Genomic DNA, 16,525 nt, shown 5'->3' with positions numbered 1-16,525 from the left:
GGAAAGTTTTTATTTCTTTGTTTTAAAGGATAAAGGAGACCAGATCAAGATTTAATGAATGAAGTTAAAATTCAAAGATGAATGAGTACAAAAGCAGAGTCACCACGGTAAATTATTAAAATCTGATTGACCTTCAAAGGTCTGACCTTCTTCCAGTGTCCCTCATAGACAAATCCACTCTCAATCTTTCTTTGGATCCTATTCCCTTCCTTTAGCCCATGGATCTACCCACCCATCCATACACTGACCAAATGTGTGAGGGGTGAGACAACCAGAAACCAGTGTCAGGGAGTGGTCAAGATGATTCCTAACAAGAGGGAAGGGTAATGTGAGTCAGTGTAATGGGAGTCAAAGCTCATCCATCACCTCCTTCCATGAGACCACCCCTGCTAAGACCTTCAATCTTTCCAGTTCCAAGTCTTAATTGAAAGGGAAGGGTAAGGAAACCTAGGGCTAGACCAGTGCCAGTTGCCACTTTCTCCAGATTTCTTCCTGTGACTGTATAAACCTGGCACCAGCTTTCATGCATGAATACTGGTATCAACCACAAGGTGCAGAGCTGCATCTGAGCCTCACCAGACTCCATGAAAGCCACTATAAGGGAGGGCATGGAGATAGGAGTCAGGTGAAGGGCAGTTGTTAGAGGTAGGATTGAGGAGAACAGGTCATGAGTCTTAGAAGAAAGTTACAAAAAGGGCTTCTTTATTGAGAGCAGCGAGTTAAAAAACCCCATCCCTATGGCAGGCATGGGGCAGGGGTGGCCCGGCCCTCCCCACCCCTCCAGACCCTTCCCTCCCTCCCTCCCTCCCACCCCCCATAAACCCCACCTGAAGTTAAGTACAAAACTCGCCCATGGTGCATACAAAAGGGGCAGTAAATATAGTGTCAAAAGCTCCTGAAAAACTCCTTCATCTGCCAGGCACTTAGTAAGGGGAAAGGAGAGAGGGAAGGCAGAGCAGAGGGTAACAGGAGTAGGGCAGGCACAAAGACCAAACCCTGGGGCATTCAAAGCAGGTACACACTCAGGAATGACCCCCTCCCAAACCTGATGCAGCCATGTGCTTCACTGACAGGTACTTGAAGACTCCTAGATTGTCCCCAGATCCAAGTCTAGCTCCGATGCTTAGTCTTGGTACCTTAGGAAAAGTCCCAGGACCTCACCTGGCCAGACCTCCCAGGGAAATATGCAGGTTAAGTGGTAGGATTGGGGTTCAGAGCACAAAGAAGGCCTATGCTGCTAATTAGTGTTACCTGAGGTGCCAATGCTGCTCCTGGTGTGTGTGGGGGGAACAAGATGCCCAGCCCCCAGGTCCCAGTGACCCAGCCAAAACAGGGGCCAAAGGAGCAGTTGCAAGGAATTGAGTTGGGGGGAAAAGCGGAAAGCCCAGGCTCTGCCCAGGCTCAGGTCTACCTGTCCATGCCAGGTTAAGGAGCCTGAGACTAGAAGGGGAGAGGGAAGCTGTGCCCAATCTGCCACCAGGTCGAATTTTTAATGGTCCATGGGAGCAGCTGGCACTCTCTGTTGGGCTTCCCCCCCATCCCTTGCCCATACTGGGACACAGCCTGCCCCAGGACTCCCTCCTCACGGCTTTCCATCAGCAGAGCTCTCTCCGAGCACATTAGCAATCTCACTGAAAGACGGTCGATCTTTGGGACTAGGAGCCCAGCAGCGCTGCATCAGCCGATACAACTTGGAAGGACAGCCCTCGGGCTGCAGGAGCCGTGACTTTCCGGCCTGTAAATCTGCAGGGGCAAAGGATGGATCTTCAGCTCTGTTTCTCTAACCCCTTCTCTTCCCTTACCCCAGAATCCCATAAGCACAGGGTTCAAAACCTCCCTATGGGGTTCACAGAGTCCCTCATCAAAGCCATTAGGGAGTCACAAGCCTAAGAGGTGCAGAAAGGTAGGAGAAAAACTACTCACTGGGGGAATGGAGCACCAAAAACGGGATATTGCTTCTCTCTCTCTCCCACATACCCCCACCCTCATTTCTCTGTCAAATCATAGATCTGGAGCTAGAAAGAATCTTAGTCTGATCCCCTCATGTTAAAGCTGCTGAAACACATAGTAATTAAATGACTTGCCCAGGGGGTCACACAGCTAGAAAATATCCAAAACTGGAACCCTAAGTCCAATGTCCTATGCTTTGCACTCATGGGAAGAGACGCTTACCTGCCAGCACCTCATCATTAGCCTGCCCACCATGGGGCATCTCGCCGTGGGTAAACACCTCCCACATCAACACCCCGAAGGCCCAGACATCTGACTTGGTAGAGAAATCACCCTCCAGGACAGCTTCTGGGGGCATCCAGCGCAGTGGGATCCAGGCCTGACGGAAGTGGTAATATTCACTGGGGAACACAAAAGTAAGTCCTTAACAGCTGTTCTGGGGTCCAATCTCAGCTCCCAGGACAGCAGTCCCTGATGTATGAAGAGCCTCAGGCACTTTAGAACCTCTGCGAACTCCTAATTTTTTTTTTTCACTTGAGTGACATCAGAGAGGTTTAGAGGATCAAGTGAAAAGAGTATGTGCCCATTGTAAAATACTGTGGTAATTCTCATAACATTAAAAAAAAAAGACCTTGAGCTTTAAAATGTATATGTAGTATGTCCCAGACCATAGAGTCTCAGGTTCCCCCTCATCCCATAATCCCTCTATCAAAACAAGTAGGATTAGTGCCACTTTGGGGTGTTATTGATGGCAACTGGGCTCTGCTCTCAAAAACACAAAAGTTTATTTACTATTCCATAGTCTATATTTGGCTATGAGGTCTTGCTCTCCATAACTCTAAGTTGAACTTTGTGGTTAGAACAGATTGTAAAGGAAGAACAGGGAGTGAAGAGAGTTGAGCACCAGTTTGTAAAATGCTCCTTCACCTAAACAGAGAATAGAAGGTCCTTTCCATTGGATACCCTCTTTGGAATTCTCCATATTCAAAACCATTGAGAATTCTCCCATCCTACCCTAAAACCCTACAGTTAAATTTTCTGTGACTGTTGTCCATATTTCTGGATGTTTGACAGGAAAAGGAATGGGTATAAATAGAAAAGATCACATCTAGGACAGTATCCTCTTAATGATAATACCTGTTATAGACATCCTTGCTGAGGCCCAGTGAAGACACCTTCACTTGTCTCTGGGCACTGATGAGGCAGTTTCGGGCAGCCAGGTCCTTATGCACAAACCGACTATTGGAGAGATGTTCCATACCCAAAGCTACCTGGGTACAGAGGGAAACCTGCCAGGGAGAAGGAGAAAGGGGAGTCAGAAAAGCTGAAAGTAGGGAGCTAATGGCAACAAGCTTTACTGAGAGGTGAAGAAAGAAAAAAATATTTTAAATGAGAGGACTTGGGTTCAAATTCCACACTGTCACACCATCTATGTGACCCTGGGCAAATCTCTGAACCTCTTAAGACCTAAATTTCCTCAACCCAAGATCTTGGAAGGTTGTTTAACATACAATATGTTCAAGACAGTGACTGACATTTCTATATTGAAATGGTCTATTGATTGGTCTCACTATATCAACTCTCATCTATTCAGTTATCAAACTGAATTTCTTAAGCTCTTCAGGTCCCATTCAATAAACTCAGGTGGCTCCCTGTTATCTTCAGGATCAAATATAAAACCTTCTGCTGGAAATTATTAAAAATAATTTATTTTTAACATTCATTTTTTAAAAATGTTGAGTTCTGAATTCTTTTCTCCACCAATTAGAAGAAATTTGATATTAATTATATAGGTGAAGTCATGCAAAACATATTTCCATATTAACTATATTGCAAAAACAACAAGAAAAATAAAGGAACTGAGAAAAATATAATTCAATTTGCATTCAAACTCCATCAATTCTTTCTGTGAGGATAAATAGCATTTTTCATCATGATTCCTTTGGAATTGTCTTGGATCTTTGTATTACTGAGAATAGCTAAGTCATTCACAGTTGATCACCTTACAATCTTGCTGTCACTATCTACAGTGTTCTCCTGGTTCTGTTCACCTTACAATGCATCAGTTCATATAAGTCTTCCAAAGTTTTTCTGAAACAATCTTGCTCTTGATTTTTTTCCCTTTTCCCTCTCTCAACTATTTTTTATTGTTTTTTGAATTTTATGATTTCCCACCCCCCAAACTCGCTTCCCCTACCCCCCACCCCACTGAAGGTAGTCTGATAATCTTTATATTGTTTCCATGCTATACATCAATCAAAACTGAATGTGTTGAGAAATCATATCATTAAGGAAAAAATAAAATACAAGAGATGGCAAAATTACATAGTAAGATTACTATTTTTTTTTAATTAAAGGTCTTTGGTCTTTGTTCAAACTCCACAATTCTTTCTCTGGATACAGATGGTAATCTCTATTGCAGGGACCCCAAAATTGTGCCTGATTGTTGGACTGATGGAGTGAGCTAGTCCATTAAGGTTGATCATCACCCCCATTTGCTGTTAAGGTGTACAATGTCTTTCTGGTTCTGCTCATCTCACTCAGAATCAGTTTGTGCAAATCCTTCCAGGCTTCCCTGAATTCCCATCCATCCTGGTTTCTAGTAGAACAATAGTGTTCCATGACATATACCACAGTTTATTAAGCCATTCCCCAATTGATGGACATTCACTTAATTTCCAGTTCTTTGCCACCACAAACAGGGCTGTTTTTGTACAAGTGATATTTTTACTCTTTTTTCATAATCTCTTCAGGGTATAGACTCAGGAGTGGTATTCCTGGATCAAAGGGTATACACATTTTTATTGCCCTTTGGGTGTAATTCCAAATTGTTCTCCAGAAAGGTTGGTTGCTCCATTTCATTTCTTTCTTTCTTTCTTTTATTTTTTTAGTTTTTGCAAGGCAATGGGGTTAAGTGGCTTGCCCAAGGCCAGATATGAACTCAGGTACTCCTGACTCCAGGGCTGTGCTCTATCCATGTGCCACCTAGCCACGCCCTGCTCATCATTGTGTATTTCAATCACAACACCAGAACTTGTTCAGTCATTCCTCAATTGATGGGTGTCTATCCCCTCAATTTCCAATTCTTTGCCACCACACAAAAAGTTACTATAAATATATTTATACATATAGATTCTTTTCCTTTGAACTCTCTTTAGGATATAGACTGGCAGTGATATTACTGAATCAAAAAGTATTCACAGCTGTGTAATCCTTTGGACATAGTTCCAAATTGCTCTCCAGAGTAGTTAGATCAGTTCACAACTCCACCAACAGTGTATCAGTGACTCATTTTTTATAACCCTTTTAATACTTGTCATTTTCCTTTTCTATCATATTAGCCAATATTATTGGTGGCCTCTGTCCTCACACAGAACAGAACCATTTCTCCAAGCTGTGCATTTTCACTGGCTGTCTCCCATGCCTGGAACTCTCTTCATCAACTTTATCTGCTGCAATCCTAATTTCCTTCAGTTCTCAGATAAAAATCCAACAAACCTTTCCCAATCCCCCATCTTCCCCCTAAGATTATCTTATTTATTTGTTTGTTTGTTTATTTATTTATTTTTATTTTTTTAGGTTTTTGCTAGGCAATGGGGTTAAGTGGCTTGCCCAAGGCCACATAGCTAGGTAATTATTAAGTGTCTGAAACCGGATTTGAACCCAGGTACTCCTGACTCCAGAGCCAGTGCTTTATCCACTGCATCACCTAGCCGCCCCTAGATTATCTTTTCAATTTATCCTGTCAATATCTTGTTTATACATAATTATTTACATACTGTCTCCCACATTAGATGTAAAATTCTTGAGGGCAGAGAACTATAACACTTTGGCCTTTTATTGCATCCCATGGTAGGGGTTTAATAAATGTTTGTTGACTTGAATATAATGTTTTAAGTTTATAAGGTACTTTCCCTCACAACGTGCTTGGGAGACAGACAATGAAAGTATTATTACCCTTCATTTTACAGATGAGGAAACTGAAATTCTGGGATATTAAGTAATTTCTCCAAAGACATATGCTAAACTTCAGAGTCAGGATTTGAAACTAACTTGCCCAAATTTAAGCCCCCAGTATTCTTTCTACTATATGACTTTGACCTTAGATGGTCAAAGGTAGAAATCCTAACAATGTTTCATATTATCAAGTGATAACTATGTAGCAAAATGTACAGAAGAGTGGTGCTGAACCTGGAGTCAGAAAGACCTGAATTCAAATCCTTCCTGGAAGCTTACTAGTTATGTCACTCTGGACAAGTCACTTAACTGTTTTAACTTAGCTTCTTCACCTGTAAAAGGAGCACCAACCTCCCAGAACTGTTGTAAGGATAAAATGAGATAATATTTGTAAAGTCTTATATAAATGCTAGCTATTTGTACAGTATGGTACTGGCAAGAGGCTGATGTTTGCATCCAAGAGACCTAGGCACATTGCCAGTAAATTGGCAACCAGGTAACAAATGCTTTGGCCAAAATATTCCATTTGTTTAGTTCTTTATGATTTTCAAGGATGTTTATATTCCATTTCATTTGAACAAATGAAAGAAAATGGGAACACAGAGAAGTTGAGTTTTTCCAAGGTTGCATAGTAGGTGGATCTGAGACAAGAACCCTTTACCTTCTGACCCCAGTGTTCTTCCATTACATACATGACTTCTTGGTCCCCAGAGAAAGACAGGGGACATAGAACACAGATTTGAGTCACTGGGGGAAAAATAAGAGTGTAGAGAAGGGGATTACCCAGAATTGGGGAGTAATTATTATTGGTCCTTGGGCAAGTAAAATGATTGTAATTATAAATACCCAAAACGTGACAATGCTTGCTTGGCCTATGGGTACAGTTGTGGATGCTATTAAAAGAGGCTCCTAGATGAATGTCAGTATCACTAATTCTGAGTTACTTCAATGCCAGGAAGGCCAGGCTATCTCTGAGTTATAGGAAAAGTGCTAAGGCAAGAAAAAAATGGACCACATCACTAGGAGAGCTGTCACCCCAAGACAACCATTCTTCTAGGATGTAGTCTATATTTAAATTATAGCAGCCTTGACTGGTCTGTTGCTTTTACCATATCAGATGGGTGTGTACTAAACTGACCAAAGACAAATGATTCCCACTTGTGCAAAAGGGCACCTCAACATTACCATTAACAGGAGGAGAATCCACTTCTGAGGCAGGGATAAGTACGCTAGACTTTCTGATAACAAAAAACATCAGCAAATAAATACCAGCACTGGATATGAAGATCAAAGATCACCTCACCCTCCATCTCCACCCCCTTTCAAGGATGTTCAAACCAGTGACTGATGAACTTAATTTTTTCATTTTCCCCTTAATGTTTATGGATGAAAGAGAAAAAAATAAATGCTTATTAATTACTTATTAATTACATTAATTGGCTAAAAGCCTTCAAGTTAACTATGATTCCTTTATCTATCAACTCCCTAAAACTAATCATCTGCCCTCTAAAATACCTAGAACATCGCTCCTATTTTTTCCTGCCCTCATACTGGAAATCCAAGTCCTTATTACTTCTCACATGGACTATTAAAATAGACTCCTTCTCTCTCTCTCTCTCTGGATTGTCCTTTGCCTTAAGAAGATATTTGGCAGCTGTGTCAAGGATGAGCTGAAGGAAAGATAGCAGAAATGAAGAATTATCAGGGTATTATAAAAATATAGGAGGAAGAAGACAAAAAGAAGAATGCAGATGAGGCATATTTTGAGAAAAATGTAGGCAAGAGTTGGGAACTAGGGAGAAAAAGGAAAAAAAAAGGAAGACCAAGGATAATTATAAGGTTTCTAACCTAGTAGAGTGGAAGGATGGCCCAAGATCACATAGTAAGTATTTGAAGCCAGATTTGATTTCATATCTTCCTGACTTCTGGCCAGCAAACTAATCCACCCTATCCACCGGTTGAAAATAGATTGTAGGGGCAGCTAGATGGCGCCCTGGATAGAGTACTGGCCCTGGAGTCAGGATTACCTGAGTTCAAATGTGACCTCATTCACTTAATTACCTAGTTGTGTGGCCTTGGGCAAGCCACTTAACTCCATTTGCCTTGCAAAAAAAAATGTATTGTAATCAGTAAAGAGATGATAGTTGAACACCATAAAGGCTGATAAGGCTACCAAGAGAGAGAAACTGAAGAAAAAGAAAAAAAGATCTCTGGATGGAGCTTTAGGGGTAACTACTGTGAAGGGATAAGAGATAAGGAGGCTGAGGAGAGGTTAGAGAAGGAGAAAGCAAGGCAGAAGATGGCATCCAGGGTTTTGCTGAAAAGGTCAAAAGCTGCAGGGAGTTCAATTAGAATAAGGATGAAAAGAAGACTCATTAGGTTTGTTGTTAATTATTTTTTTTTCCAGTTGTGTCTAATTTTTTGTGACCCCATGGGGTTTTCTTGACAGAGGTATTAGAGTGGGTTGACATTTCCTTCTCTGGCTCATTTTACAGAAAAAGAAACTCTGGATTAAGGCAAATAGGGTTAAGTGACTTGGCCAAGGTCACCCAGCTAGTAAGTGTTTGAGACCAGATTTTAATTCAGTAAGAGGAATCTTTCTGACTCCAGGCCCCACACTCTATTCACTGTGTCACCTTGTTATTAAGAAACCAAGGGTGGGATGGGGATGGGTGTGTGTGTGTGTGTGTGTGTGGAGGGGGGCGGAATAGGGGAGGATGGAGGGGGGGGAGCCAAGGAGGTAAAGAAAAGACAGATTTATTTGTTTTGAGTTCTCCCAAATTTCTCTTGAAATAACTTTAAATAATGCCTTAAAATGAATTCTGGAGCACCAGAACCCACAAAAGGAAGGGATAAAAAATAATTTTTCAGCCCAAAATAACTTAGAGGGTCAACAGAAAGTAAGAGAAGGGCGTAAGAGAAAAAGGTAAGGCATACTGATAAAAAGTAGACTGGGGGAAATGGTAGTCAAAAGCAAAACACTTTTGAGGAAGGACAAAGGTAAAAGGAGAAAGGAAGTTGGATAAATATGGAAAATAGGATGAAAGGAAATAGTAATCATAAATATGAAAAAAAATTGCAGCAAGTTTCTCTGACAAAGGACTCATTTCTCAAATATATAGAGAACTGAGTCGATTTCATAAAAATAAGAGCCATTTCCCAGTTGAGAAATAGTCAAAAAATATAAATAAGAAGTTTTCAAATAAAGTAATCAAAGCTATCTATGGTCATATGATAAAATGTCATCACTATTGATTAGATAAATACAAATTAAAAGAATTTTGAGGTACCACCTTATACATACCAGATTGGCTAATATAACAGAAAAGGAAAAGGATGACTGTTAGAGGGGATGTGGGAAAATTGACACAGTAATACACTACTGGTAGAGTTGTGAACTGATTCAACCATTCTGGAGAGCAATTTAGATCCATACCCAAAGATTTAAAAAACTGTGCATGCTCTTTGACCCAGTAATACTACTACAACTGTACTCCAAAGATATCAAAGAAAAAGGAACAGAACCTATATGCCACAAAATATTTATAGTAACTCTTTTTGTTGAGGCAGAGAATTGGAAATTGAAGGGATGCCCATCAATTGGGGAATGGCTGAACAAGTTGCAATATATGATTGTAATGGAATAGTGTAATAAATGGCAAGCAGGATACTCTTAGAAAAACTTGGAAAACTTAAATAAACTCATGCAAAATGAAATGAACAGGACTAGGAGAACACTGTAGTACACAGTACATTGACCAACTGTGAATGACTTAACCTATTCTCAGCAATATAATGATCCAAGACAATTCTGAAGGGCTTATGATGAAAAATTCTAACCAAATCCAAAGAAAGAACTGATGGAGTCTGACTGCAGATCAAAGCATACTTTTTTAAACTTTTTTTGGGGATTGTGTTTTCTTTCATAACAAGGACTACTATGGAATATATTTTGCATGACTGCACATGTATAACCTATATCAAACTGCTTGACTTCTCAATGAGGGGGGTAGGGAAGGGAGGGAGGTAGAGAATTCAGAGCTCAAAATTTTAAAAACAAATCTTAAAAACTGTTTTTATATGTTAATGGGGGAATTTTTTTTTAAAGTAGAAAACAAAAATATGCTCTCTGGGAAAGTTCCTTTGAGGACAGCTATTTTAGAAGAGCAATGGAGTTTGAAAGAAAGACTTTAAGGGGAGATCTGATAAGTGAGGAAGTCAAAGCATTTATCACAGATGACTTCTGAAGGGGGATCAAAGGGAGAAGAAAATTAAGACAATAGCTTGAAAGAATGATAGCAAGGTCAAGTAAAGGATCTTGTTTTGTTTTCTTGTTTGTAAAGAATAGGTGAAACCTGAAAAATTTTTTCAGTTGAGGGGTCACAGTAGAGAGAAGAGGAATGATTGATAGAACAAGTTGTAAAGATGACAAAAAGGAATGGAATCAGAGATTAAGATGGAAGGTATGTGATTAGCAGAGTAAGGCTACTTTTTTTGAGAAGAAAGGAAAGGTGAGAACAACATTAGAGGCACAGAAGAGAGTTTATACAAGATGGCCTCCATCTTTTCAGTAAAGTAGAAGTACATTTGTAAAAAGAGAAGAGGAGGGTGGGGGAGGAAAGTAAGATTAGGGGGAAAACTGTAAAACTCAAAAATAAATAAAATCTTTAATTTAAAAAAAGAGAAGAGGAGGTTAAAATTGAAGATAAAAAAGATTTGAAACATTACTTTGAGAAGTTATTCATGGATGACTGCAAGGATTACATTACTGTGAACTATTGAGGTTAGATAGCATAAATTTGTGGTGGACCCTGTTAGAATAATGTCATAATTTTCCTCTGGCTATAACTGATAGAACAGGGGTGAAGTGAAGGAAGCCAATAACTGCTTTAGTCAGGGTTGAAGGGTAGCTGGTTGTAAAAGGCAGGGTAAGTAATTGAAGGTTGGTAGAAAGGATATGACTGAAATGGTAGACCATAAGATCAAGAATGAGACTAGAACAAGATCAAAGTGAGACTAGAACAGGATGGATGGACTCCATAGAATTCTTTCCTGATTTCCCTGCTCTTTCCTCCCATCTCTTATGCTACTCTATTTGACCACTTATAATCATTTAGTCATGTATTTTAACTTCTAGAACTTCTTATATAAGACTTATTCTTCTACTCTTTTGTTGCTGTTGTTCAGCCACTTCAGTCCTGTCTACTTCTTCATGACCCCACTTGGAGTGACTGGAGTGATTTGCCATTTTTTTCTCCAATTCATTTTACAAATGAGGAAACTGAGGCAAAAAGGATTAAATAATTTTCCTATGATCAGTTAGAAAATAGGGTTAGTTAAATATCTTGAGGCCAGATTTGAACTCAGGAAGATGAGTCTTCCTGACTCCAGGCCTGGTACTCTATTCATTAGGCTATCTAGCTGCCCAAAATAAAGATGGGAATCATACATCTAAAATTGTAAGGGACCTTAGACTATATCTAGTTCAATCCCCTCATTTTCTAGATTAGTCAGTCAATAAGCCTTTATCAAATGTTTACAATGAATCTCTCACTGTGCAAAGATCTGAACATACAAAGAATGAGGAACTAAGGGTGAGAGATGGTAAAGTATCATGGGATTAAGTGACTGAAGCCAGCTCTTTCTGACTCCTGAGTCCAGTAGATTATCTATCATACTGCCTCTTGGCTACACAAAACCAAGTATGTGTAGAGGACATTGACTCCAGAGACAGCACAATTATGAGAAATCAATTTTCCAGGTAAATACTATTTGAAATAATATTTGGAAAATATTGGAATATTTGGAAAATATTATCATCAACAACTACTGAGATATATGGCAGCTAAGTGGATAGAGCCTCAGGCTTAGAATCAAGAAGACTTAGCTTCATGAGGTCAAATCCTAACTCAGAGACTACTAGTTGTGTGACTCTGGGCAAGTCACTTCACCCTGTTTGCCTCAGTTTCCTCATCTGTCAGAAGTTCTAGAGAAGGAAATGGCAAATTACTTCAGTATCTCTGCTATGAAAACCCCAAATGGATTCATGAAGAATTGGATATGACTGAAATGAGTGAACAAAGATAGCATTGAGGTATATGGCTACTTTTTCACATCTACACAATTTTTATCTACTAACCTCCAAAAAAGAGGAAAGTGTACTTGAAGAACCCAACAGAGGAATACAGGCAGATTTTTGCAAATGACCTTTAAGAGTAGATCACATCCTCATTGTTACACAAATGACTATAAAATATTGATAAAATAAATTCTCACATTGTGCTTGTTTATTGATTTTTTTAAAAAATTATTTAGTTAGATCAGGGGTAAAAACTAGGCCTCAGCTCAAAGACTGAACAAAAACTGGTAGTTTGACTGGATTTGGTAAACTGAAGTTTGATGACTCTGGGTTAGAGCAAAAATGCCAGTTCTTCCTCTAACAGGTCCTTCCTCTAACAGGAGCAAAAATGTATATTGTCAAAATCATTTAAGACTTTTTTTTTTAGGTTTTGTTTTTTTTGCAAGGCAAATGGGGTTAAGTGGCTTGCCCAAGACCACACAGCTAGGTAATTATTAGTAAGTGTCTGGGTCAGATTTGAACCCAGGTACTCCTGACTCCAAGGCTGATGCTCTATCCACTGCACCACCTAGCTGCCCCTAAGACTTCTTGAAAGATGTACTAGATCTAACTTTGCTAAATGATGTGTTTGTGAAGTACAAAAATGGGGAAATGGAGACACATGCTTGGATAAAATGTTTGTCAGTGTCATAAAGGATATCCTGCACAGAGTAAAAATAAAGGATTCTTCATACAGGGTATAGTTCTATCATGCTCCTAATTGCAGAAAGCATGGAGAGGATTCCAGAAAGGTTTTGAACATTACAGAGCCTCAGGGCAGCTAGGTGGCAAAGTGGAAAGAGTCCTGGTCCTGGAGTCAGGAGGAACTGAGTTCAGATCAAATCCCTTCAATTATAAGTAGAGGAGATATCTTTAACCATTATGGATCAAGGAAGAGTGCAGAAGTAAGCAAGGGACAGAGAAGATCATGAGAGAGAAAATGGACAATTTGAATATATAAAACTGTATGGGGTGGGTGGGGTGTCTTTATATGGAGTAAAAGCCAAAAGGTTGGAAAACTATATATATATATATATATATATATATATATACACACACACACACAAATATATTTGGAATTAATTCAATCATATAAGAACAAGTCATACCCCAATATATATAATGTCAAAACTACCAACAACCATAAAAAAAGACAATCAAATCAAAATAATTCTTAAGTTCTACCTCAAAAATGATAAAAAAAAAAAAAGAAGAAAAATAGTTGTTAGAGTTAATATGGAAGGACAGGTACACCAATGTACTGCTCATATAATTGTATATTGGTCCAATCAAATATCTATATAATGCATCCATTTGAAGTTTATTAAGGTATGGAAATTAATTTGGAACTATAGATCTCTTCCCTTTCCCCAAATCACTAAACTCTTTTTAAAACTAAACTTTTTGACCCAGTGAAAATACTATTGGAAATATATCCCAAAAGGATAAGGCAAGGATCCATATGTATAAAAATATTCATACCAGTATTAATTGTAGCAAAGAATTGGAAATGAAAGGAGTGTCCATCAACTGACTCTACAAATTATTGTATATCATTGTAACGGAAAATTATTAAATTTTTTTTTAAAAGGACAGATTCAAAATAATCTGGAAAGACATGCATGGATAGAGAATGAGGTGAGCAACACCAGAAGAACAATGAATACAATGCCTAAAAAACTGTAAAGAAAAATAAGTTCAGGATACTTCAGAACTATGATCAATACAATACATTCCAGAGAAATGACATGGAGCATGCTTTTCACCTTCTGAAAAGGGGTGATGGATTCAAGGTCCAGAATGAGACATATAGCTTTTGTTATGGCAATATATGGGTGTATGTCACTTGACTATGCAAACTTATTTTAAATTTTTTGGGAAGTAGGGAGAAGAAAGTTTAAAGAGGAGGGAGTTAATAGTTAAGCCAAAGGTTAGCAAATCAATGGACTATTTGAAAACAAGACATCAAAGGGCAACACAAATATGCAGGACAGCTTTGGAACTAACATATAGAATTCGGTATATACTTTATAAAAGTTGTACACAATGAAAATTAGCTGTATATTACAAACAGTCCTCTTTTTCTGTTCTTTGTATACGGAAATATTCATGTTTGATAAGTACAGAGCTAAAAAAAAAGATTTAACTCTCAAAAGAGGTGATGGTCTCATTAAGAAGCATACCAGATAAGATAGCTGAACAGAACAGTTTTACTTAAATGCTTTTCCATTGTTAGAAGGAATAGTTCAATGGTATGGAAATAAGGTGAAATAATGATCAAGCTGTTAAAAAAAAAAGGCAACCATAAAACTTAAAACACAATTTCACACAATCCATCTTCTTCTCTCCAGAGTCTCTCAGGTGTTCCTAAATGTGATAAGACAACTGAGAAAACACTATCAATTGAGTCAATTCTGCCTCAAGCTTTAAAACCCCAGGACACTGTTCTTTCCTGACAAATAATCTGCATGCCACAAAGTCTTTTGTAATCTCTCCTTTCTGGTTCAGAAATTCCTTTCCCTGCCAACTCGCTGCTGATCTGGCTAACAAGGTAGAGAACCTCTGGTGTGGCAAAAGGTAGGCAATCGGTGGGGGTTAGGGGGTGGGAGGATGAGAGGGAAGAGGGAACCAGTTGCCTCACAGGGGCTCTTGAGTGAAGCAGGGAGTTTGGGGGACACAAGCCATGGAGAGAATTTAATAGAGTTCTGGGTAGTCAACCTGTAGACACAAATGGATTAAGTGTTTCCTGAAACTGCTGGGCAAGAAGCCATCTGAAGGCCCTCAGGATTAACACTGAAAACCTGACATAGAAACCTTATCTAAGAATTTATTTAGTTCCCTGTGGCCAGAAAGCAGACCCACCCCCCCCCACTTCTATTTTGCTTACCTAGTTCCTCATCCAAGTTCTGATTAACCCATTATGATACCACTGAGACCTTTAGATTCCAGTTTTTAGCTTCTTGGCCTCTTGAGCTACTTTGCAAAATATAGATGATAGAAGATAGACAGATAGATAGACAGATGATAGATAAAACTTTGCTTTCCAGATCCATTTCTGACTTCATGTTAGTGTCAATATCTGACAATGCCTAAATGGATTGCTTCCCAAACACTTGTTTTTCAGTTCTGTAAAATTTTCAATGTTAAGTGATATTTTCCCTTTCTAAAATATTAGATGTGAAATTACATTCATTATACACAGCAATTTCAGCCTGAAATTCCTCTAAGTTTATTCCAAATTGTACTCAATTCCATTCCTACCCCTGCCTTGATACTTGGGGAGTATTCCATGGCTCCCAACCCACTGGACCAGAACTTATGGTTCATCAAGATTTTTTAAGGTACATTATTCCAAGGACAGATTAGATCTGTAGATGAGTTTGATTAGAAACTGCCTAACTGTGCCAGCTTTACCTGCCAGCCTTATTTGCATTATTAACAGGGGCCCCCTGGAGAGAGATCTTGGCCCCAAAGAATGAATCCTTGCTGGGAGAATTTCAAGCACTGTGGTTAACCAGTGGGGGAGGTATTCTTAGGAAGGTGTTCTCTCAGTACATAATGAGACACTTTTCCTCTCAAATCACACCACAGATGCAACTAATTCTACTCACAGCCTAAGCTTCAGCCAGGAAAATGACACCCATTCTTTGCTCCAGCTCTTTTCCTTTAGTATTCAGGTCAGAAAGGTCTCTCTCTTTCCACTAAGAAATCTAGAGTGGAACAACACCCACTGACAGTATTATTGGGCATGTTCTTTCCAAATGTCTCATTGATGTCTTCCCTCAAATCCTACTCTGTTGTTTCTTTATGACCTAGAAGAGTCCCTGAATTCTTGAAAGCTAGGTCAGTGAAAGCTAAGTCTGGCAGCATCAAACTGGAAAGGGTTTGGAGAATAGACCCAGTGGCAAACTATGCACATGTCTTCCAAGGTCCAGAGTAGCTAAGTTTATAGCAGCAGATATTGGGATCAAATAACTTTAGAGAAGGAGCCTTAGGAAGCCATCTATTCAACTTTCATTTTACACATGAAGAAATTGAGCCTAAGAGAGGCTAATTAAATTAAATCAATTATTCATTAAGTGGATAAATTCAATTACAATAAATTAAAGAGGTTCTGTATAAATAAAACAAATATTGTCAAAATCAAAAGAAAAGCAGAAAATTTTGGGGGAAAATTTGTAGTTTCTCAGATAAGGGAATCTTGCATCTCAAATACATAAAGAACTCTATCAAATCTATAAAAATGAGTTATTCATTCTCCAATTGATAAATAGTTAAAGGCACTAAAATAGTCAAATACATACAGGCAGTTTTCCTATGAAGTAATCAAAACTATTTGTAGTCCTATGAAAAAATTCTCTAAATTATTATTGATTGGAGAAATCCAAGTTAAAACAATCCTCATATCATTTTTACATTTACCAGATAGGCTAAAATGACTGAAGGGAAAAACAATGAATATTGGAGGAGATGTGGAAAAACTGAGATGCTAATTCATTG

The 16,525-nt window shown here is 38.8% G+C and overlaps 1 protein-coding gene across 1 annotated transcript in view; it reads right to left on the bottom strand.

Annotated features, from left to right (window-relative positions):
• Positions 1-819: 819 nt before the first annotated feature.
• The window catches only part of PTK7 (protein tyrosine kinase 7 (inactive)), a 93,021-nt gene continuing 77,315 nt past the window's right edge, over positions 820-16,525 (bottom strand). The window contains exons 18-20 of the mRNA XM_074237002.1: positions 3,088-3,239; positions 2,173-2,351; positions 820-1,743 (exon numbers count right to left, since the gene is read on the bottom strand). Of these exons, the coding sequence (XP_074093103.1) occupies positions 1,583-1,743; positions 2,173-2,351; positions 3,088-3,239 (492 nt within the window). The 3' untranslated portion in view covers positions 820-1,582. The remainder of the gene's footprint in view (positions 1,744-2,172; positions 2,352-3,087; positions 3,240-16,525) is intronic.

The sequence above is a fragment of the Macrotis lagotis genome, chromosome 5 (assembly GCF_037893015.1).
Source record: "Macrotis lagotis isolate mMagLag1 chromosome 5, bilby.v1.9.chrom.fasta, whole genome shotgun sequence".
Classification (NCBI taxonomy): Eukaryota; Metazoa; Chordata; class Mammalia; order Peramelemorphia; family Peramelidae; genus Macrotis; species Macrotis lagotis.
Note: the sequence above shows the minus strand (reverse complement) of the source record. Positions and strands in the feature narration are given on the sequence as shown.